Source organism: Poecilia reticulata, linkage group LG23 (genome assembly GCF_000633615.1).
Source record: "Poecilia reticulata strain Guanapo linkage group LG23, Guppy_female_1.0+MT, whole genome shotgun sequence".
Taxonomy (NCBI): domain Eukaryota; kingdom Metazoa; phylum Chordata; class Actinopteri; order Cyprinodontiformes; family Poeciliidae; genus Poecilia; species Poecilia reticulata.
This window is the reverse complement of record NC_024353.1, coordinates 5,913,359-5,938,817: the sequence shown is the minus strand read 5'-3', so window position 1 is coordinate 5,938,817 and position 25,459 is coordinate 5,913,359. Positions and strand designations below refer to the sequence as shown.

General features: G+C 39.4%; 1 protein-coding gene across 15 annotated transcripts in view; it reads right to left on the bottom strand.

Moving 5' to 3' along the window:
* Window positions 1-25,459, bottom strand: part of LOC103459282 (ELKS/Rab6-interacting/CAST family member 1-like) — a 126,387-nt gene that overhangs the window by 23,496 nt on the left and 77,432 nt on the right. For 6 of the 15 annotated variants that reach the window (XM_008400730.2, XM_017302867.1, XM_008400735.2 and 3 more), the window contains 3 exons: window positions 13,623-13,770; window positions 6,060-6,167; window positions 5,791-5,811 (listed from right to left, as the gene is read on the bottom strand). In XM_008400730.2, coding sequence (XP_008398952.1) covers window positions 5,791-5,811; window positions 6,060-6,167; window positions 13,623-13,770 — 277 coding nt within the window. Of the gene's footprint in view, window positions 1-5,790; window positions 5,869-6,059; window positions 6,168-13,622; window positions 13,771-25,459 lie in introns of all 15 variants that reach the window. The other 9 variants (XM_017302870.1, XM_017302865.1, XM_017302868.1 and 6 more) reach the window with 2 other exon arrangements.

Below are 25,459 nucleotides of genomic sequence, written 5' to 3'. Positions count from 1 at the left end.
CGGGTTATTTGTTTAGCTTTCTGACCGTCATGCTAATCCGGGTGAGTGTTTGTAGCCGTGCGCTGCTTTACCTGCCATCTGATCCTCCATATGTCTTTTTTACTGCAGTGAGCCTCGATGTAGCCAAACTCCATCAAGTATGGCATTGTTWTTATGTCGTATTAGCTTCGTTGTGTTGATGCATTTTGATGTGCTTCAATTTTCCGCCGCAACACGCAAACATCCCCATTCACTCAGTGCGTTATAGTTCCACATCGCTTAGGATTTGTTGCTGCGCGTTTGCACAGTGTGAAGGAAAGAGGAGACCAGCTGCACAGGCAGGCTGCAAAATGAGATGCAGGTGATCGGTATCGGCAACAAGAGCCAATGATCGCCGATCACGCACTTTTTCACAAAAATCGGCCGATTATGATCGGTGACCAATTGATCGGCACACCTCTAGAAGCCATCATAAAAAAATATTCTGTTCTTGTACCTGACACTTTTTGACATATTTGTAGTAAAGGTTTTGTTGTAATTCTGTCCCCAACCTTCTTTATAAAGTAAGGAAATTTTACAGGAGCCTCTGCATTCCTTACAAGAATGAAAAGTTCCTGATAAAGCTAAAAACGTAGGACATTTTCAACTACTTCAGTAACTTCATGTGTTTTATGATGCTGACAAAAAAAAAAAAAAAAAGAATTGATGAGGATGTGGGTGGTTTTCACGATGTATTCTTTAAGCAGTCTTGTCTCTGCTTTAAATCTGCAATAAAAGCTAACGGTGAATCAAAGTATATGTCGCCTTTATTTCCTCTTATTGACAGCTACCACAAAAACATTAATAAGCGCCTACACATGTGCACCCTGGATGTAACCCTGAGCTGCTCCTGATTATCTCCGCAAGTCACAGGAAGCAGCTTCTTGGTTTCTTACACACACTAAGCATGTTTGCACTAAATATAAATTTTCAGATATGTTATTTGTGTATGCAATTACCCCTCCAGTGCACACGCGTTCAAATGCATTACATTTAGGACTGTTATCAGCGCAGAGATAAGCTCTAGTTGCAGTATTTTGCAATGAAGGACTGTCAGTAGGAAACAGCCCATTAAAAGAATCTCTGCTGTCTATTTCCCTTTAGTGGAAAAAAAAAGAGTTAGGAGGAGAAGTGAGGTATAAAAGATGGAATAAAAGACGGCAGGGTTTCATATTCTGGGCTGTAAAACTTCTATGCTGCCCATACGAAGACAGTTCTACGGAGTTTGCTTTACAGCCCCAAAATAAACCTAGCATGTGGTCAGCAGCTGCTATCTCACACTTTCTAATTTATATTATTCTGTCAAACAGCAGAAAAAAAGAAATTCCCTGTCAACACTTTCCAGACATGAAGCAAAGCTCCGAGGATCAAACACACGACAAACTAGAAACAGGCACAAAGAACGGAATGAATGAAGCGATCTGAGGAAGACGTTTTTAGAGAAATTACAATAGCGCTCTCTTATTTTTTCCACCCGGAATCTATCTAAAAAGAAAACAAGATTTGAAAAGAAATGTGAAAACTAAAACACTAGGTAGGTCTAAATTTCAGAAACACAGTGAATTTTGATGTTTTTACTCAAAATATGGCAATAAGAACCTATACGTTTTAGCAGCTTTTCACAGACGTGATGGCCAAGTAATCAGTGTGTGTGGTTAATGGGTCTGCAGCGGTTTTCAGTGTCTTGTGAAACAATCCCCAGGGGGGTATAGTTTTATGCTGCGCTGTGAGTCAGAGTGTGAGCTTGAGCCACTTTATTAGCCTCTCATGTGTCCCTACAGGATTCTCACTGTAGTGAGAAAGAGCTCTAAAGAGAGGCGTACGGCTAACTCTGCTGACTGGACTGAAAGAAAGAAAACCACGACGGCCAAATGATACGATGAAATTAAAATTATTTGTCCCTCATAGAACCGTGAAGGACTTGTGCTCAAAAAGACAAGCAAAGCAACCTCTACTGTTACAGGCATCCCTGGTAAAGATGTGAAGAAAACTTTAAATAAATGGCAGTTTAAGAATAAATTGACCCAAGAGGTCATCTGAAACGCTGCTGGAAGAGTCCTGACCAACACCGGGAAAATGGATCTCATTGCATTTTCATGCACTGGCTCCAGAATTGATTTTAAAATACATCAACTTTTAAATGGAGGAATCTGACTTTTGAATTGAAAGGGAAATGAGAGATTGGAAGATTAGATGTGGATTTAAAATCAAGCTACAGATTTAAATTTGCCTCTAATATTTTTATCTTAACATAAGTTTTGATCCTTTTACATCATTAAAGGCTTTTTCATTGACCTCCAATAAAGCATTTTGGACTGCCTTGCGTTTGAATGGTGCTACCAAAATAAACTTATGTTCTCAGTCCACAGAAGGCTGATTTTGATTCATTTTGTTTGGATTTTGCTTCACGTTTGGCATCATTATTGTGTTGATAGAGCTATTTTATTTTTATTTTTTTGGAGAGATCACCAGTTTTTAAAACATTTTCATATTGAGTGCTAATGATGCCATGTACCCTAACAAGGGCTTTTGGAAGAGAAATAGGCCACGGCATAACCTATTCACCTCCATACTTAGCATGCGATACTTTTCCACATATTGATCCTTTGCTTTAATGAAAAATAGACAAATTTGGTTGTTATGGAGACAACAAAATCTGTCTCCATAACAACCACTTGATGCCACTTTTATATCTCTAACAAGCTTTAGAGCAGGGGTGCCCAAACTTTTTGAGAGCAAGATCTACTTTTTCTCTCACCAGCCGCCTGAGATCTACCTCATGACACAAAGACATAAAAATTGCAAATCAAACTCTATTGACTTATTTTATATGTGAATATACATCAGTTATAGCAGAAATAATAAAGTGATAGAAAACCTAATSCAGTTTCTTCCTCAGTGAGATTCTGACACTGGGAGCAGTTTACTGGTTTCTCAGTCAGAAGCTGGTTGCAAACCTGATGCCAGCAGGTGTCAGTCAGTCATGGTAGATCTGAAATCTGGTTTGATGACCTCAGTATGAGAAACTACAGACTGATAGGAGGACCCAAAGAGCCCAGTAAATGTAAAGGCAAATCTTCTGAAGTAGGAATATAATTAATTTAATTTCACTTAATTATCGAGGTAAGAATTTGTTAAAACTTAATGACATATATTTGTCCTATTTGATGTTTGTTGTGACGTATGCTCACAAACGAACGAGGTAATTAGTCCAAGTTTGTCGTTTATTGAACGTTCAGAAACTACAGCAGGTGTAATGAGCCACAGCAAAGGTAAACAAAGGTAAAACAACCCGAAAAGACGATCAACTCAAAATCACTCCTACATTTTTACTCTCTCTCTCTCTTTGTCTTTTAAGCACACCCGTTGCTGTGGCAACCGCCTGTGCCCCGCAAACCGAGCAAAGATTACATTAAAATCACATCATTCAGTCGTTACAATATCAGGTTTCCAGACTTGATATTTATTATTATTGTTATTAATAAGCCTCTCATGAACACAGCAGTGGTTGAGTAGCTAATTTAAACTCCTGCTCTGTTCGTCAGTCGGTCTTTGAGTCGCCTTTTTTTCCTTTTTTTATTGTTAATGGAACCGAAACGCACTGAATTGCGCAACACCTTGTTGAAACAATTACTGAGATTATTAATTTTAACATGTTTCGTTGACTTTTTATAATTATTCTTTTTTAATGAAGCTACAAACGTTTAGGATCTTAGTGAATATTTTTGATAAGCCTGTCAGAAGAGGAAGTGCTGGCCTCAGCGTCCTGGCGGCGTTCAGTCTGTCACCTCCCGAGATCGACTCAAAACCTTTCCGCGATCTGGGCACCCCTGCTTTAGAGGGTTTTATTCCTCACATCTCATCCTCCTATGGTGACAAGATACAACCGGATTCTGTCTTTGCTGCAATATATTTCTTGACTTATGAAAATCAATACACACTTCCTGGACTTGAACTGCATATTTTCTCTTTACCATTTGGAAGAACTGCTGGGGGAAATTAACTGTTGGTATTTCCAACGGAAACACAAGGCAATAAGTTATTGAGTGTTTCTGAACCAACTTCAAAAGTTATATATATATATTACAGTATACATCTATATAAAAGGTTTGGAATCAGAATGTTTTTTTTTTTCTCAATTCTTCTTAGTTTTAAATTGTTTATGCTCACAAAAGAAAGAGATTAACTAACTTCACAGCACAATTTAAATTTAATGTGAGGTATCTAGCACAATTTATGGCCATAAAGCGTTCTCAACAATGCTGGGCATGTGTTAAAACTGCTCTCCTGTGCTCCTCTGCTGCAGCTCAGAATCCCCCTTATAGACATTCACACACAAGCGCTCACTGTTTGGATGAAATGTGCTATGGCAAATTAACCACCTCACACCCCAGAAGGAAGGTGAATGTAGCTCCTGGTGGTGGTAGAAAGGAAAAAAAGATGGCAGATAGAGGTTGGGCATGCTAGCTGGCCTGCCTCTCTCAGCAGGAAGGTGCTACATCTAATTAATAAGAAGGGCTCAACTTAGATCTGCTAGCTTTCAGCATCCTTGTGTAGTGGCAATACATCATGTGGTATTATTTTGCTAACACCAGAGTTAAAGCTATGATGCCTAAAATGTTTGTAGTAGTACATATATTTTTAGATTTGATTAGAAAACTCTTATTAACAGACAATAATTCATTGCACACTGATAATCAGCTCAGTAACAGGTTCTCAGAAGATGCTCTGCAAGGCCCCCCTTTGCCTCCGGGTCAAAACACCATCTGTTATTTCAGCGGCATGAAGGAATGCAGGAGAAGGGTTCTCTGTAGAGATCACAGTGTACTGTCAAGCATGTAATCCTACATAGTAATTTTAATCTGACACATGGAAACCAGGATATCTACCTCAGTGAGTGCAGTCAGGCAGAATTATACATATAAAAAAAAAAAAAAACTTTTGTTATTATGCACAATTTGAAGGTGTTTGCGGTTCTCCCAATATGTTAGCCCAACTTCTTCTATGTGTGAGAAGCTTGGGAATGATGGCGTCTTTCCTTTTTTTTTTTCCCTTGGGAATCGACTATTAATTTTAGCCTGTTTTCTGAGAACCGTTTAATTACAGGTAGAGGTTTGCATGTGTGTAGGAGTTATGGTGCCTAATGTTACAATAACTCACACTAAGAGAAAAGCTTCCCGTCAAGGGTGTTCATAATGAGATTGTATTATGAGGCCAACATGGCACATCCCACTTAAAAGTTTGAAATGATCAATCCACAAAGGTGCATGCAGGGATGCATTATGTATAAGATACTGCTGCTGTTACCAGGCTCCTCCAAGGAGTACCTAAAGCACACTGCATTATTAATTTATGTTTCATGTTACAATGTTTGGTCTTAATTCAATGTGAAGAGAATAATGTCAGAAAAAGTGACAAAAAAACAAACAAAAATAAGCTCTTTGTATGAATGAAGATGTGCAGAAATGGCACAACACAAAGACCAAGTGAATTTAAAATGTGGACAGGAGGAAAAGAGTTTTTCAAAAAAACAAAAGAAACCACGAAAACATGGAGGAATTTAATCAAGATTAAAATGTTCTCCTGATTGAAGAATGACGAAGAAAATAGAAATAAAAAAAACGATAAATCAGAAAAACACGGCAAAATGTATAAAAAAAGAGCAACACTGAAGGTGAGAAGACAGAAGCCAGAGTGTGATCATGGATGAGAGAAGAACGTAAAAAACACGAGGACACCAAAGAGTGACCTCATCCAGGAAAATACGCTCACCCTTCTGTACAATATGGCAGACTGAGGGTGAGAAAGAAGGCATGTGATTGGCTAGGCCCAAATACCCTCCTCATCGTCCTATTGGTTAGTTCAGTCCAGCCGTAGTGTGAGTTCAGAAAAAGCAGGAAGTTAGTTTTAGAAAGATACTGTGAGTACAGCGTAAGCAGGGTTATTATTTAGTCAAAATACTGTCCAGTAATAATATTAAACAACATATTATAGAAAACAAAACAGGTACGTAGATGAAACAAGCTTGTTGTTTTGGGTACCTGATCTGGGGAGGGCTTGTGATTGTTGGGCAGGTCAGAGTTCAGAGACGCCACTTTCAGATGGTCGTCCTCGTAGTTGTCGGCCATCAGCTTCATCCTGTTCTGCGTCTGTAGAAAGAAAGTAAAAAATGTGCTTTCAAAGAACAAAGAGAAACCACAATATATAATGCGTTTGAATTCAATGAGAACAATACACCACCCATCTTTAGCTGCATCTAAAGTCACAAATGTTTTGCCGGTATGTCTCCATCAGTTTTCTACGCCTGATGAATTTAAAAATTGGTTATTGTTCTGCTTGCCCAGATTTTAAGTTTTGGTGGGTATCCATGTCTTAATAGGTTTGTAGTTGTGATATTTTCTTTCCATTTTCAGATGATGGATTAAGTAATGCTCGGTGAGATGATTAAAAGTTTAGATATTGTTTTATAACCTAACTCTGCTTTCATCAAAACGTAATCCCAGATCTGTGTTTCTTGCTTTTAACGATGACCAAGAAATATTCTGCAAGAAACTTCTGAGGCCTGGAGAGCTTAGAGGTATTTATATAGAAATTAAATTAGTCACAGTTGGGGTTTACTAACAAAACAGTGGACTTCTTAAGACAAGTGATTGGAATATCAAAGTACATTTTTTTTGTTTAATTTGTAAAAAGTGTTTCTTATTATTTATTTCACAAATATGCCCTGGTTTGTGTTAACCACACAGAATTACAGCAAAACACAACAAGGTTTGTTACTGTAACTTGAATAAGTGTATAAAATTTCAAATCAATGTAAACTGATTCACAAGCATATCAGCAACAATCACACCAATAGTCTGCAGCTTGCCACATATACATACACACATGCAGTTTATTTACAGATGAAGAAGAAATAACAGGACTTGTGAGTTTATCACTTGGGGGGAGATTCATATCGACTCATATTAGACCGAACACAGGTCTGTAAATCACCTCACACAAATCACAATCACACTTAGCATCAGCGCATAATTTTTTTTCCCCATTTATCATTTTCTTTCTTTTCTCCAATTATCACTTTGTCATCATCTCCTCACTCTGCTGACTACATTCCCGCTCCGATCTACTTTTCCGGCTCCTCTTACCGTCTCGCAGCTTTATGTGTTTCACACGTTTCAGTTATAGTTCGGGTTTTGCAGTAGGCCTGTAAAGAGTTGGTTGGGATTTAGAGATAAAAAGTGAGGGAGGGCCTGGATCCAAATCTGTTGGTGTTGTACAATCTAAATCCCCTTAGTCTCTCAGTGAGCGCTTCAAGGAGCCGGGGCTTAAAGGGACCAGACTCAGGTTTTGTGTGTGTGTGTGTGTGTACTGTATGTCTGACATGAAGAAAGAAAAAAATGTTGCATTTCTCAGAGTCTGTTTGAAGAACCAAATGAAAGACTGACTTTTTTTTAGAGCTAAGAAGAGTGCAAAAAACATGCCTGTCTCCTCAGAGATTTCAAATATTTTACTTTATTTAAAAAAAAAAAGACAACGATAAGCAGAGTAAATACACAAAGCGATGGGGGGAAAAGCTATCCAAACCACACTGCCCCAAAGTCAAAATATACTTATCTCCGTTGTGTACTCACAAATTAACTGTGATTAACCACATTTTCTTTGGTTCAATTTCACCTACCAAAGGCTTGATTAGCGTCGGACCTGTAAAATTAAGTAATCCCTTAACTGGAGCCCGTGAGCCAGCATGAAGCAGGCCAAACATGTCCTGACCTCAAGAAATTCAAGAACAGATGAAAAGCAAAGCAGGGTCCGTCCTGCGTCATTATGGTGGTTTGTTGGCATCAAATGTTGAACTTTCCAAGGAGTGACAGGCCGACCAAAACGCCTTCCAAGAGCCCGTCAACAACTCACCCAGGAGGTCACAAAAGTACCCAGAAAATCTAACGCACTGCAGGCTGCATTCGCCCCTGCTAAGGTCAATGTTCATGATGCAACATTAAGAAAGAGATGCTGAGAATAACCAGCATCCACAAACTAGTTCTAAAGCTAAAGTTGACCAAAAAGGACATAAAAAAAAACATATCTTGATGATTTTTAGACAGATGATGCAAAAGTTTAACTTTTTGAAAGTTTTACAGCAGAGCGTTCAGAAAGTAACATTTCACCAACAAGTCAAACCTGGTAGGTGTGATAGTGAGTTTTCTTTTAGTCTTCTGACCTTCACAACTTGGCGTAATTGACAGGAACCGTAAAGTTTGCAGAATTAATCAACCCGAATATCCTGAAGGAAAACATTAGTTTTAGTTTGTGACCTTACGCTTAAGAACGCTTGGATTATTCAACAAGAAAATGATCCAAGGCACACCAGAACATTGGGGGGAAATTCCTCCATAGTTATTAGGTGAAGGGAACAAATGTCACGTAATGCATGATTGAAAAGCTCATGTCCCTCAATAAATGAAGTCATAATTTCTAAAATGTTTTTTTTTTTCCCAGGTTAACTTCATCTGATATTCGGAAAAAAATTGAGAACAAAAAAAAGAGGCAATACTTTTTGACTACTTGAATTCCCTTCGACGTCCAAGACAAAAGTTTCTACTATTTTGAGTTGTTGGTGGTTGGAGATTATATTTCCAACACTTCTGCCTTGCAATCGATTTTTGAGAGATAACAGAAACATTATCTTCTAGAGAAATTAATGTCCAACACTATTCCCCAAACTAATTCACTTAGCATCTTTTGACACTTAGATAAGCTGAATAAAATCAAGTAAACCAATTAAACCATTGGTAATCATTTTCTCTTCTTATTTTTATTGAGACGTAAAATCAGTTGGTCAATCAAGCTGTGGTTTCCCTTTGAATTAGCCTAAAATACTCTCAGCTGAAGTCGAATCAGAATAATTCACAAGAGAGATAGAATGTGCTTTTTGCATGGGAACAGAAGAACGATTACAGATGTTATGATATAAGGTTACAGGGAAAGCTATACTGACAACCCTGAGTTAGAGCTATGTTGTCAAACATACCTTGATGTAGCTTATTTAATATGAGATCACAGGCCAAAATACTAAGTCACACACTGTACCGACTGAACTATCCAGACTTTGTGTATTGAGAACAACGAGTTCCCCACATTCTTGGTCAGGTGCCACTGGACATTTGAGAAGATATTTTATTATCTCATCACAGCTCAAAACATTTACAGAACGGATTAAGCGTTTTATAGCAAACCTGATGCTAGACCCCTTCTGATGAGGGTTATTCTGGTTCACCGAGGTGACCTTACAGTTAAATCTTGGATTACAGGCGTGCCTGAAAAAATAGCTAATAACCTGCATGCAACTTCCACCACTTTTATGAAAAATTTTGTACTTGAGACTCCCTTTACTCTGTACCATAGAAGAAATCAATCATAGCCAATTTATTCCACCAGGTCTTGAGGGATCTATGAAGGACCCAATTGTGTTGAACATATCGGTGTGCGTGTACACACAAGCACAGCAACCTCAACCGATTTACTGCATTTTCATCATAAACCCCAACGAAGGCAGCTGCCTTGGAGGTCCTTCTGACCATTCATAAATCCTAAATGGATATAGTAATCCCGCACAACTGTGAGTGCAGAAAAACTTATGGTTATCAGTTCAAGATGACGCCGCACTGTTCATTTTAAAACAATAAAACGCTGAAACTCATGACGAAGGTGCAGAAACCTCCCAAATTAAACAGATTGTTAAGAAACACATACTAGTGGGCAGGGAAAGGGAAAGGGAAAAAAGGAAGACACGGGGTTAATGAAAAAGGAAGCAAAAATTGAAAAAAAAAAGAAGTCCTCATTTTTTATCTGGCCTTCTTTACATCTTCTCCCATTTCTCTAATTGTCAGGAATGCTGACCTCAGCTCACTTGTTTCTGCGCCAATTCTCCCTCTCACTTAATCTAATCATCACACCATTATTTCACTCCTCCTCTCTCAGACCTCCCTTCACCTCCACCTCCACTCCCCCCAGCCTCCATTTCTGCTTTAAGCAACCAACAATGGGTAGAAAGACGAGTGAAAAGAGGAGCAAACTGATGACTCAGGCTCAGAGGAAAATTATTTCTTCACGATAAAGCTTTGGGGAATATTAGATTAGATTATTTTATCTTCTAGCCTTTCATCGACAAAGAAAAAAAAAAACTTTAGACATATCAAAGCAGTTATCAACAATGAAAAGTTGCTGAGTCATGGCTGGGCAAAGCTGACTTTTAAATTATATCAAATTTAATTATTCTGCCCATTTTTACATTAAAAAAGGTATCTGTTAATAAGTGGAAAATTAGAAATGGTACAGGGGATGAGTTGAGTACGGTGCTGTGGGGAATAATTTCATCCAGGCAAAGTCTCTGTAGACTAATTAATTAGAATAGTCCACATTTTTTCACCTCAACATGAGAGTTTCTGATATGCAACTAAAGATAAAAAGTACAGTGGAAAAATGGAGTGATGAACCTCAGATCAGAGTTTAACAATTAAATAAAACGACCCCAGTCTTTCAGATCTTTTAATATAACTGTAACATCTTTGGAGTTCAATATTAACTCAGCTTTTTTTATTTTTTAGACTTCTGTTATTTTATTTGCTTCATTAAAATAACTTTAAAAAATGTAGAAATTATAAAGTAACGTCAGCAAAAGAAAGTAGAAAGCGTATTCCTCCACAACTCTGTCGTTTTGTTTTAAATCGCCCGTTTTTGCTTTCACTGCAACCACCATCGCATTCTGTCTCCGTCCTTCGTAACACAGAAAGAAATAAAACTGGGACTGGAGAGGAAGCAGGCTGTGACAGGGGAGAAGAGAGTGAAGAGAGCTGAGGTCATCTTGATCTACAGCTGTCTGGAGTGAGAGGTCAAAGGTCGACATAAAGGCAAAGCTTTCAGGGCCGTTCGCATTTTAATCACACGCACAGGTGGGGTTTTATGTGTGTGCTGAACGTCTTACCACAGCGTGTTTTCTGTTGCACGTATTCACAGACTCGTAAATCTGCTTAGACTAAATCTGTCTCGCAGTTATGCTACACCACATTCTCATACAGATTCATGAGAGTTTATACTTACGATGCGTTTTAAGTTTTGGCTTGCATAACAACAATCTCTTTGGTGTCTCGACATTTGGTGCAGGTGTACATTACCTTGCAAAGTTATTAATAGTTCTTAGAAATTCTTGCTCAGTTTTTTGTTTTTTATATTTCAACTAAGCATCAATGTTTTTAACTGGAATCTTATCTTAAAGCAATGGTTCCCAAATATTTTCTGGGCCCCCCCTATGGATTACAAATAACTGTTTGGTTGAACGACGTTTGTGGGTGGGGAGGGGATTCTTAGAGACTCCCTGTCTCTAACAACGGACGGGGGGAGGGTTGAATCGACTTTTTTGGGGGCAAAATTAATGTACGTAGCTGGACATAGACAACAATATCGGTAGCCTACAGGCTACTTGTTAAACTTAAGGTGCTGTATTGATATTAGCTAGTTATCTTTTAGCTAACTTTACCTCCATCCAGCAGCTTTACTCAACAGACTGATAGTTTGGGGGAAAACTTTGAAAAGTTCTTTGTGTTTTGCTGGTTTGCTGCCATGATCCTAACACACCTGTATTGCTCTGCACAGCAGCAGCAGGTCTCCTTCACTGCCGCACAGGTGTAAACCCAGGGCGAGCGTTGTAGCGCTCATGCTGCATTTAAAGGCGGCTCGGAAAACAGGTTACCACATGTTAACAATGGATTAAACAGTTTTAACTGTTGATAAAAGTAACAGAGGACACATATATGGGAAGTGCGGAAGCCCCTACTGTATCAAATTGACATAGGAATAACAGAGTTGACCATTTCTAAGGTAAAAACCAAGCGCAAACAGCGTTCATGTTTTTTTTTTTCATCCAGACGGCTTCCCGCGCCTCCCCTGCAATGGCACGGCACCCCCACAGGGGGCGCGCCCCAAAGTTTGGGAACCTCTTAAGGATAACTTGACTGTAATTTATAAATTTTACATTTTCATCTTAGCGCATCCAGATTTGGATTATTCTTTGTAAATTAGCTAATGTGCCGTCAGATTGAGCCCCTGTGAACAGCAGTCTTGAAGTCCTGCCACAGATCTCCAGTTGAATTTAGATCTGGACTTTGTCTAGGTCATTCTAACATGTAGATGTGGTTTAGTATAAACTTATTTCCTCTATTTCATCTGATTAGATAAGTTTCTCACATCTTCCACATATTTGAGGCAAACTGAAAGAGGATATATTATGACTTTCTTCCAACAATTATGTTTTAGTCATTCTTTTACTGAAACAGATTTGTGAAATGCACGAACATGCATATGTCTCGTCAACAAATCATCCCACTTGACCTGTGAATCTCTGACACAGACCACATTTACCAGGTTTTATTTTGTAAAATGTTTTCAAGGTCACAAATAGGTGAAACTGTCAAAAAAACCAATACATTGAAGTTTGTGGTTGTAATACAGCAAAATGAAAAGAAGATTTCAAGGGGTATGGACTTGCTAAAACCCCGTAAAAATATGTTAGAACTGTTGGCTTTTTTTCAGATGTTAAGGGACTGAAAATGACAGCACAACAGAGACCTTCAGATAGGAAAACCTTGAAATACTGGATAAACTTCTTACACCACTGTACACACAAACAAACACACACTCCGAGAAGAGCATAGCAGCGCTTCTGTGTTGTCAGTAACCACCTTGGAGACTCAGAAGTGTCATAAATGTCTTCATATGGAACCCAAAGAGACGAGGCGGGGGGTGAGGGAGGAAGTTGAAGAAGGGATGCTTGTTAAAGCGATTTCATTGGACAGAGATACTCTCTAAAGCACCCAGCTCATATTTTTACCACCAATTCAAACTGACTCTCAACTGTTTTCTGGCATCCATTTAAAATGTATTCAGTTGGATACAATTTTCAATGCTCAAATAACCTAAATCCAAAAGAAACTTTAGACTCATCCTGTACGGGGTTGGGTATAATAGTAGTTTTACCCAGGAAAAGCCAAACTCTGCGTCTCTCTGTTTGCATGTGTGTAAATACACCCCACTGTGGAACCACAAGGGCTTTTGGTCAAGTTTATATCCTCGCTTTTGGCCCAGGTGTGTGAACAAGGTGTTACCACCTAACTGTCTTTCAGTGGTGATGCAGTGTTTAGACAGGGCCTTTTGTTAGTGTACATCTAGAGAAAATATCTTCACTGATTCAAATATAATAAGTGAAATTAAAGTTAAGATAAATACAGAATCGGTGTGCGTGTGTGTGTGTGTGAGACCCTAAAACGGGTCGCGGTCACATCTGGACTCACTTACTGGCTGCCTTCTGTGTTTTCTTTTCTCTCTCCATCACTTCCACCTCACCTGAGCTGCCCCGGCTTTTATTTACACCTCTCTAAATATGGCTCTCACGTTCCCCAGGTTGATTTTTGTCTTTATTTTGAGTGTCTCTATCAATTCACCACCTCTTTCATCATTTTTCATCCATACTCCTCCTTTGGTTGTCTTTAAACCTGGTCAGAAATCTCTGCTCATAAGCTAGCTGATGCCAGGCTTTGGGCGTTTTGTCCTACCTGCTGCTTGAGCTGCTGAACCAGGCTGTCCTTCTCTCTCTTCAGGGCTGACACCTCTTCCTGGGTTTTCTTCTTTTTGGATGAGGAGAGCTCCAGCAGAGCGATGTTGGCATCCTTCTCGCTTATGGCAGCCAGCAGTGCTTCTTGCCTGCGCAGGAAACAATACAGGTTGGATGTGTTCGTTTTCTGCTGCCTTGGACATGGATCATTCAGAGCAGACTGGGTTAACTGAAATATTGCTTTAATTAAACCATATATAAATGAAATACGAATCTTTATGAACACCTCAGGAAAAGTTTGCAAATCTATTGTGGTTATAAGTCCATCTACTCGCTTGTCCATGAAGAGTTGCAGGGGAGCTGCTGTATATCTCCAACAAACAAACAAGCTTCCACATTTTCCAGAAGTAAATAAAATAAAAAGAAAAATATATGTACACATCGTGACTTACCTATAAAAATACATTTTAGTTGTTACATAAATTTGCTTTTTGAACTCTCAACTAGGAATGGGCTATTTACTTGTATTTCAAAGTTATGGTTTTAAAAGAATGTTCTTTTATATCATTTCTGACATTTAAAATCATTTCACTTTGATGCCTAAAAAAGTGGCCATTTTCCATTAAGTTCAAATTTTCTCTGACTTTATGGATCACAGTCTTGCTTTACAATTTGTAACTGAATTTAGCAGGTTTTTGCTCCACATCTTTGTTTATGTGTTATAGATGATGCTGCAATTACCGCAGTAATTAATATGTTCCGATGATACGTTTAGAACAATTTTTTGTTGTTGTTTCAAATGAAAGTAATTAGATCACACTTGATCTAAATCCTGTGACACGATGGTGTTTCTTATCTTGCAGCATGCCTATCGTTAGTGTAGAAAATTATCCATTTTATCCATCATGTCAAGTCAAACTATTTTAAAAGTTACTGTGAAAAAGTAAATATGGTGTAATATTTAAAAATTGTGCAGAGGCAACATTGTTTACTGTCCCCAATGCATAAATAAAATATATTACTACTGCATTTATTACAACAGAACACAAGGCTACTCTGCAAAAATTACAATATTTTTTATGTGCAACAAACGTTAAATTCTTCTCGGGAACAGCAGAAACAGAGATGGACTGTACATTAACAGAAAGCATCAGTGAGCTATAATGGAGCTGTAATGAATCCAGACCTTAAGCTCTTGTTAGATTTACTGTTACAGAGTCTCGGTGCCGTCTCTTTGAAACAGACAATAGTTGAATGGAGGAGCAGCGTCGGCTCTGGGCAGAATTTTGCTTATCCTTATCTGGTCTTTCTTGACCCTCCTCCTGGGGTCAGTTGTTCCACTCTTATATTCTGCGTTTCTTTATTTTTTGATTTGTAAAGAGAGCAGAGAGGATTTGAGGCCAGGTTGCGTGGAAACCAACACTTTTGTTACTTGTTTTCCTGTTTTGCTGAGCCTACACTCCACAAAACAGAATATAAACAGAAACACTAAGATGTTATTATTACTGAGCTAACATCTAGACTTTTAGTGATGCGATTACGAATTACGCCAAATCCAACTGATTTACTTTTTAATAAAAAAGAGGCTTTTTTAATATAAATAAAAAACCTCCCAGATTTTAAGTGTTGTATACTTAAACAAAAAAACTATCTTCGGTTCCTCAAAATGCAAATGCACACGTTTCTGAGCTCCGTTTCAGTTCTGCTCTATGTCCAGCCTTCTTGTCTCTATCTTGCTCTCCCTCCTGATTTGATTGGGAAGCTGACAGATGAATAACATTCTTTGTGGTCGGAAAGCAACAAGCCGCATCAAATTCATCCCATCAGCCACAAATTGGGCCAAGCTAAGATCCAAAAAAGTTAATTCTCAGAATCGTATGTTTTCAGAGGGAATCTAAATCACTGAAGGAATTTTTACAATCCCTCACAGCTGAAGGATAGACCACACTAGCAACACATCCACATACATACAACGAAAGCTGAGCATTATATCAAGAGGTCTAACAACAGATCGGACTTTTAGAAAATAATATTTAAGATAAATCAAACATGCAAGGAAAGGCATGCATTTCACGACAGATTACAATGAATTAAAATAAAATAATTGCATGTGTCATGGCCTTGAATATTTTAGAGTTAATGTGGCAAAACCGTTTAAGTATTAAGGCAGGAGAAAAGTATTAAAGCTGTGCAGCTTTGACCAACACCAGATTGTTTTGGAAAGATTTGGTGGGTGTCTACCAGCGGAGACGCCAACTGATGCAAGCAATAAACCCGCAACAATTGTTTAAGGATGTGCTGGAATAAGTCTGATCTCTGAGCGCTGACTTTTTTGGTGCTGCTTTAGGAACAATCTTCAGACTTTGCAGAAGTGCTCATAATTTTCTGTTTCATCATGGCATCCACAAACATACATCCCAGAAATCCACAATGACGGAGAAAAGATTCCTAAAATTCCTATTTTGCTCCTTTTGTATAACACACAATCGCGCTCTTACATAAACACTGACAAAGCCGTGCAAGTAGGAATGCCGAGATGATGACATCTAAATGGAGACAGATTGCGTGTTTGGACTATGGGAAAAAATATCCTCGGTCAACCTCACTGACCAAACTGTCAGTGGGCAAACGTCCCATTATGCATCTGAAAGCGAGCAAAAAAAATCTGGGATTGGTAGATCGGCTCCCTGGGCTGGTAAAATCTGTCAGACTGAATTAGATAAGTACTTACCTATGCAAAATATTTCTATTTAGAAATATAAAATATAAATAGATTTGCAAACGTTGTGATGACCTTTAAGTCTAAACACATACTTTTAGAGATAAGCAGAAACCATTATGTTGCAGTTTGTGTGTCTCCTGGCTCCAATGCAGCTGATTCATATGGCAGAAATAACTTCTCAACTTCTTAGCAAGTAGTCTTTAATTCTGGAGATGAAGCAATCTTTTGAGTCAGGTGAGGTGAACAAAGCAAACATCTTAAACATGGATGGATGGATGGATGGATGGATGGATGGATGGATGGATGGATGGATGGATGGATGGATGGATGGATGGATGGATGGATGGATGGATGGATGNTGGATGGATGGATGGATGGATGGATGGATGGATGGATGGATGGATGGATGGATGGATGGATGGATGGATGGATGGATGGATGGATGGATGGATGGGAAGCATCACTGAGAAGGAAAATGGATGATGGACTAGTGGATTTACGGACGGATGGATAGAACAAATAGATGTACAAGTGGCTGATGGGTAGTTAGACGGACGGGCAGTTCTTTCTTGTTCAGTCTGCGTGGGAATACTAGTAAATAAAAGAGTCTGTTGGATATAAAAATCTTTAAAAAAATAATTGAAATGTATGTCCTTTTACGTGAAATAGTATTTAATCTATTCATTAGCAAAAGTATTTTCCATTCCTGTCTGTCGACAATCAGAAACTATAAAAGCCCCAGACGGTGTCTCCTTTTGCCATTTTGTTCCACTGATAGAGAAACTAAGATTCGCACAAAGAAAGACTAATGGAACATTATTCTCATTAAAGCTAACAGAGCGTCTAGTTTTGTACCATATTTGAGAGTTACCTGCCAGAACTCGGCACTTATAAATTGCTGGTGATAATATTATATTCATTCCAGATGCACTTGTCTCATTCTGGGTCTCTCCCTTCATCTCTGTCAGACTCATACACAAACACGTACTTAAGACACTCGACTTGGCCTTCTCGGCTTGCAAAGCTAAAACACGTGCTCTTGACAAGCGCTGGCTGCGGCTACTGCTGTTGCTGCTACGTAATCAGAAAGAAACTGTTTCAAGTGCAGCAATCTTTGGGTAAATCGTGAGACGATTCTTGTGTCAGATGGCGCTTAGAATGCTGAAAGCTCCTGGCACCGTCTGCAACGTGTCATTATCACGGAAACTGGAAAAGACAATGGAGCGAGCAAAGCGAGGGCGAAAGATTCCCAGAGGATAAAGATCCTTGGATGTGAAACTCTCCTTTCAAGTTTAAGGAGCAGAGCAGAATAAAGGAAGGACCACTAAAAGTAACGAAAAAAATAGAAGCTTTTCAGAAAGGTTAACACCAAGATACTCTTACTTCATTATTTGCCAACTTCTTTTGAGAGCCAACAACAAATTCCAGAGGATATTTATCGTAATGTGCAGTTGTTGGTTTCCACCATTTGCTTATCACAACCCTCCAATTCTCCTTAGAAATGACTGAATTTGTTTACAACCGACCATAATTTATGCTCCAAAGTTTCGTTGTAACTGTGACCACAACGACAACAACTTCCTGTGCTTTAGTATTGTTAGCCTGAAACCATTAGCACATTTAGGGTTATAACAGCTCAACACACTGGGCCACATTCTTAACTGGATCAATCTCCTTAATTCATGGTGAAGCAACTAAAGTCATATGGTTAAAAGTTCAGGGTTGTCCAGTAGTCAGGCAGAATGCTTAGCAAGGAGTAATGTCTGCCTAGAGACAAACAAACGAGCAAGTTCGGCAACCTTTCTTTGAAAAACAAAATAAATCACAAGTATAAACAACACAGAGAGGAGCTGAGACACTAATCTAAGTGTTGCAATTTTCAGAGCAAACATTTTTTTAATCACAGAGAAAAATATTCTGTGTAAGCTTTAGTCACAAGATTAGACATACTACGGTAAATATGCCATGGGGATAATTCTTATTTTTACAAATCTTTTTCAGAGTACTGTGTAAAACATACAAAGTCTAAAAATTGAGTATCCTGAGCTGCCACTGTTTGAATGAGATGAAGAAACTTCACACACATTAACACAGGTTTTGATACCTTACTGTCATCAAATAACAGCTCAAGCTCAAGTCCAGCAAAAGAATACAAGCTTTTTATGTAGAGTCATGCACATTAAGTCTAGCTTCTTATTTGCTCGTTTCTTGGTGCTGCTAAAAGTGTAAAATCCCTTTCAGTGCACAAAGAAAACCTGAATTTCATGAGTGTTTATATAAAAAGTTTATAGTGAACTGGTAACAGGCTGCAAAATGTTCCCATCAGGTGGTAAAAGTGGCGTAAAGTAAAGCTGTCGTGTTTTTATAAGAGCGTTTCATTGGTTAGTCACAACTTAACAAGTCTCTGTTTATAATTTTACTCTTGTACCACTTCTCACTCACCATACGCTTCAAGCTCACCTTTCTCACGTTTCTTTCTCTCCCTTAACACCCCCGTCTTTGTCACTATCGTTCCACTTCTCCTTCCTCCTCTATCTGTGAAATAGGCAGGGCGACGGATTCTTTCCGTTATTCGCCGGTCGTGTGCCATGATGTCATCGCTGCCGCGACAAGGCAGACAGTAAGCAGATATACACAAATGCGCCAGGCACCTGACCCCAGCCCCAACACAGACACACACACGCGGACACACAGATGGGAAGGCGCTCTCCTTCCTCAAACCACTTAAGGCCCCCCATTTTATCAGAAACCCTAATGCCTGGTCTTAGATCACTCACATATTTCTGCTCACACACACTAAAGCTGCGTCTCATGTATGCCGTCTTATCGCTTTCACGAAGTTGACATTCACTGCAATCTGCTGTGTTTAAGCTATGCTAACGCTCACCGGGGTGTGTGTTCTCATGTTGTATTTTAACTGCCTGTGCATATGTGCATATCCGCAAGTGTGTGTATAGTAGATTTGAGTTCAGAGTGATATTGGCCAGTCTTTGTCTAAGACAAACACAGAGCTTTTGGAGAAATAATCCCCTTTCTCTGCTCTCTGTTTCTGACTGACCGAAACAACTATCCATTGTTTTCTCCGTTACGGTCTGCTCTGGTTTACACAAAACACTAAATTAGGCTCCTAAAAGCCTTAATTTAGTGTTCTAAAAAGTCTCCTAACAGAGAACTTCACAACTAGATATTTTTAAGTTCAAGTCAAATTGAAGCTGAACTGGACTGAGCTTGAGCCCTTTTTAAACCGTTTCTTCAAGGCAATTCTTGAACATCTGTGTCTCGAGTTTGAAGATAAAACCAGAACAGAAGTTTGAAAAATGAGGTGGTCTCTGATCTAGTCCCTAAAACAGAGACTGTGGTAGTGAAAGGCAAAGCTAGCATTGATAAAACAGTAGTTTCATCCCATAATGGTGTTGCCACTAGGTTGATTCTGTTTCGGTGACTTGCTGTGTGCAAACAGAAATGCGAGGAAGGAAAAGAAAACTGGTGTTTGGTGGGTTATTTCATCGTTGTAACAATGCTTTTTGCTAGCAACTATTTTGTAGTTATGCCTGTTTATTTCCCTGTAAGTGGAGCCACATTAAGAAAAATGAATTTGCAGGTTAAGAACAGAGCTGGGTATGCAGACTGTGCCCCTTGTGATGGTGTGAGGCCACATCTCTCACTGGAAAAACAAGATAATTGAAGGCAATCTCAATGTAGAGGGACACTGACTTGAGATTCTCCAGCCAGTGACAATCCCATATCCCCATGGTGTTCACAATAAGTGGTCAACACAACTACAGAAACTGATTTGTGACAAATGCTGGTTCAGGAATGAGATATCATCCCACAAGGGAGAAGTAGATGGGTTGTTGAGGTTGTGTACGCAATTGGTGGCCCTGATTATTACATTTTTAAATTGCTTACTGTACATGTCTTGTTTCTTAAATCTTTAATCATCTAATCCAATAAACAACATCAAATCCAGAGTGAAAAGAACAGAACAATATCCAGAACAATATGCTGCTTGGCATCGGCAAAGAAGAGCTGGTGGCTTTTTTATGGGCACAACCCATATGCTCAACTCTGCTGCTCAACCCACAAGTGTGTTTCCTTCACAAATAAGAGGGAATAAACAGACTTCTCAGATGTATAAGTTTTATTACCGAGACGCACTGTAACAACAACAAAGAAATAATATCCTCACTTTCCATGCAAAGTTGAATTCTAATTATTTTGTCTTTGCCTCCATTTCTGTTGCCTTTCCCCCCTTCCACATTTTTCTCTCCTTCGCACATATCAGCATACACTGACATTCATTGCTACTAGTTTCTTGGTCTCCAGAGTGAAATCCTGCAGAGAAGTATTTCTCGCCCAGCTGACAGCTTTTGACCTGCGGCACACAACCAGTGAGCAGTGAGCCCCACCGCCCCCCGTTCTTATCTGCACTGAGACAATTCCCTCTTTCTCTCCATCTCACACACTCAAACTCTTACACATCATGGATTTAATTTATACAGCAAAACACATATCTGACATGAAGTCAATAGTCCCTGTTAGATGAGGCTTTGTGCTGCTTTTGCGTCTAGATTCTCTTTCGCAGAATCCCATGGAAACTCCCAAACACAACTACCATGCGCCGCATTTTATAACCCGACAAGAAAAAACACAGCAGGTCTTTATGGAACATGTGTTATAGCCGGCCTGCCATGTGAACGGCATCAAAGTGGAGAGAGCCAATAAAGGTTTGGTTTATTGTTAAGTGTTAACTGTAGCTCAGCGCTGTCATTAAGTATCCCTGCACTACATTAAAACAGAGTTTATCAGAGAAAACTAACAACTAATAATTACATAGAATGTTAAAACTGGGCCACACTCTACAAATAAGAGAAAGACATTTTCTAAAAAAGCTGAGTAAAGATGCAATTGCTATAATCTGAAATGTGTTAACTGATCAGGAAATTTTACGTATTTTTAGATGTATTTTAAGTAAAAAAACCCCCCAAAAAACTCTAAAATTCACATCAGACAGGTCTCACATCTGGGAACATGGGATTTTTAAAGGCATTCATGCCATTAAAATATAGTTTTGGGTGTTAAACGTTGTCGTCCTGCTGGAAGGTAAATGTCAGCTCTGATCCAAAGTCTGTTGCAGCCACTACAGCTTTAACTGGCTTCCCTGTCGATGCTGAGGGAGAGCAACCCCGCAGCATGACGATGCTCGTTGTCCACCACAGTTTTTCATGGAGTCTAAAGCCAAAATTCCAATGATTGTTGCAGCACAGATTTGTGCGATTTTGCCTTTTTCCATTTTAAAAGCGTCCCATACAACCGACCCCTTCAGTTGTAGGTCCATAGACGGAAACTACTAGAGTCACACAACAATACCACAACAAGCAGTAGACGCACTGGTGCCATAATAGCGTATCAAAAATCATTGATACAGTGCAACTAAGTAGAAACAAAGAATACAAGTTTTAGTTCTAGTATCACCTGAGCAGAGCATCCCTTATGATGACTTCTTACTGCCTCCTTTTAATATTTTTTTTGCTTCTTTTCTGTAAAAGCCAGATTTGTGCACTGTGGACTGCCATGGCTGGGCAGGTTGTGCCATGCTGCTTTGATTTCTGGATGATGGATATATAGAGTCTGTGAGGGGTTTGCAGTTTGGGATTGATAACTTTATTCTTTATGCTTTTAAACTTTTCCAGAACCTGTCTGTTGTGTTCCTTGGTTTTTATGATGCCGATTGTTCACTGACAATTATCTGAGGCCTTTACAGTAACACTAAGAATATATTACACATGGGTTGACTTTATTTTAGTCTTCTCTGATCTACTGAATATAGCTCCAGTAAAATACAATGAAATTTACTGCTGAACCGTGACAAAACGAAGAAAAAGATAAAGACAAGAGTCATTGTGCAAGGCCCAGCATAAAGCACAGAAAACAACATGCTTTTGAGAATAACTTTGAGAATTGGCTCTTCCCTGTCTGTGCTTTTAAACTAAACTGGAATTGGGTCAGAGAGGCTGGACATGAATGATTTAGCACAGAGTCAGAGGATGGCACCGTCAGAGGGAAGTGTTGGGGAAATAGGTTAAAGCTGGTGCATGGGATATCTCTGTGTGTTTTTGTGTTCCAGAGGGGAAAGAAAAGCTCCCCTCAAGAGCTGTTGTACATCAGAGAGCTTAAAAAAAAAAAAAGAGGACGAGAAGCTTCATAACACACACACGCACACACACCAAGACGCACAGAGAAACAGCACTGACAGGGATGGGAATAAAATAACTGGAGGATTTGGAGGGAAAACAAATCAAAGAGACATGAAGGGGGAGAGGGAGGCAGAGAGACAAAGATGGTAAGGAGGGAAGAGAACGCGAGCAGGAGAAGAGGGCAGGTGGGACTACTGCATGACAGAATGAGGATCTGTTCTTGACACATTCCCCATTTTTCTCACTCCCTTTTTTCTTCTAAAAAAACTTCTCTCGCTCCCTCACAGTTTCTCTTTCTACCCGTCGCTCAGACTCTCTCACACACATACGCAGATATAGAAAAACCCACAGTGTGACTAATGAGAAGAGTGTAAAAAGGGCTTTAGCCACGGTCGGCGGGAGCCGGCTCCGTCCAGTGGACCACACACCAGCACACCAGCTCAGAGGTGTGACTAAAGATGCAGCTTTGTCTTCGCCGGGGCTCTAAACAGTAAATCCGTTCCAACGCTCTGCTACCGAGACCAAGACATCTGCTAACAATCTGTCAGCACTCGGGCAGCAACCAGTCACGGTAACAGACACCTGTGACTTCCAGATGTGCCCCAAGGAATGCTGTAAATTAGAAAAATTTCCTCTTGGTGTCGGACAGTAATGGCTGAAAAACGAACATTATATTTGCCACCGTACATCCCGGCAATACTTGCTGGCACACCTGCCACAGATGTGTAAAACATCTTAAAATAAACTCCTCGTTATTTTAAGGCAAAAACAACCAAGCTCTAATTTTAGTATGTTTATTTGATCCAGACACCAACCTAGTAAGGTGGATGGAGAGAGAGGTAAACCTGTTACAGCAAAGATGAATGTTTTATGGGTCACCAAATCTCCATAGCAACCATTAGACGCTATCTACATGCCAACCCTTTATTTAAAAGCAATCAAAAAGCCTTTTTCATACATTTACAATCTGCTTGTCTCTGAATGATCAAGCAAAAAAAAATTACAAATTTACAGTGAGCTGAAAGACCATTTTTTTATGAATGTACAAATCTTAGAGAGCTTTAACAGCAGAGGTGTCAACAATTCACCCCCACTTCTTATTATGGGATTCTTCCTCTACTGAAAAAAAATGCATTTAAATCAAAGGTTGGATTTGCAAAAGGTTTCACTGTGTGAGTACACAATTGCTATGAAGTACGGATTTAGTTTAAGTTTTTCTTATTACTCGTTTCCAGGGTTGTCAATAATTGGGACCGCCGTTTTCACCTTAATGCCTTTGAATAAGGGATAAAGAAATATATGTCTTAATTTCATAACAATGAACAGACTTTACCTAAAATGACAGCATTTTAATCATTGTCTTCAAATCATTGTTTATCTGCTTGTTGCTCGGTTTTTCCGTTTCAAAGATGATGCTCTTGTTTATTGTTGTTTAACAAACTGTTTGCTGGAGTGCCTTGAAAAACCAGCAATTAGCAGAGGAAAACATGTGGGTTTATTTTGCATCCCTTTTTTTTTTTTTTACACTTTTGTTTTCCTCCCAGTTTATTACTTTTGGTTCTAGGATGTCACACTTGCTCTTGCCTCCTATAATAACATTCTATCCAATTATCTCACGTAATTGGTGCAAGAATTCAGCACACCCTTCAACAAACTGCAAATAAAATGCGGAATAGTGGATTCCAAAGTTTTCATAAAATCATATTTTGTACATTAATTTAGCTCCAACAGGCTTTGTCACTGCCCCGATCCTCAAGGACAAAACTAATAAAAGTGGCGAGGCTGGAGAGCAGAAGAAAAACAGGAAACAAAGCAGCAAGCGATGACTCGAGATTGTGAGGCTAAGTGTCAAATCGGCATGCCTCTTCTCGTCTCAAAAAGACTGACAAACACAGACTTCCATCGGCACACCGTGAATGCGAATTAAGCTCATTGTTGTGTGAAAGGATCAGAGCATGTGTTTCTTTTTGGTGTTGCCATAAGCATGTGTACATCCATTCGTGTGGGAGGATGCTTTTTTTTTTTTATGCAAGCGTCTTTATGTGTGGGTGTGCATCTCGGAGCGCTGCTGCCAGGGAGAAAGCTACGAATGGGTTTGGAAGTTACTATGCGTGCGTTTGAGAGGCTTAAGTGTACGTTTTTTTTTTTTGTTGGCGGTGGTATAGCTGATGGTATGTATGTGTGTGTGTGTGTTTGTGAGCGTCTTGTTATATCTGCAGAGATGATGGTTGCAAAAGGCGGAAATGTCGTTCCACTGACAGAGCCGCTGGAAATGGGCTCTTTGACAACACACACAGTCACACACATCATTGATTAGTTTCAGCATGCAGTGACAAGTGTGACGACAAACACAGCGAGAGGGGATGAAATACAGCCGGAAAAACACAGATCCGGTCAGAGCAACGTTTCCACACAGATGTATACTTTTAAAGGATGGAAACTGGGAAAAGGGATGGAAGGATTTTAGGAAGAAGAGACAGGAGTTTGTGGGGATGTACAGAGTTGAGGTATTTCATAGTGAAAGATGGAGTGAAGGAGGGACAGCAGGAATGAAGGGGGTGGGGGGTAACTGGAAGGGGTGCAGGGATGCGTTCGGATGGGAGGGAGATAAAACAGAGAGCAGAGCAGCTCAAGAGGAATAAACTGAATTTATAGCATTCACCTTGAAGCATCAGCCCAGCTTTCCGCTGCAGGAAGCTTGAAGACAGCAAGCCGTCTTGGAGTGTCTGCACGTTTTACTTAAAGTTCAGCGTTACACAAAGCTCTGCACTATTAAACCAAGATTGTCTTGTGTGGTTTGGTTGACACACTTCTTACAGGAGAAATTAAGAAAACTGTACAGGAACCCCTGTGTTTTTATCAAATGGGACGTTGATCCACGAAAAACACGCATTGATTTAGTCGAAACTTGTAATAAAG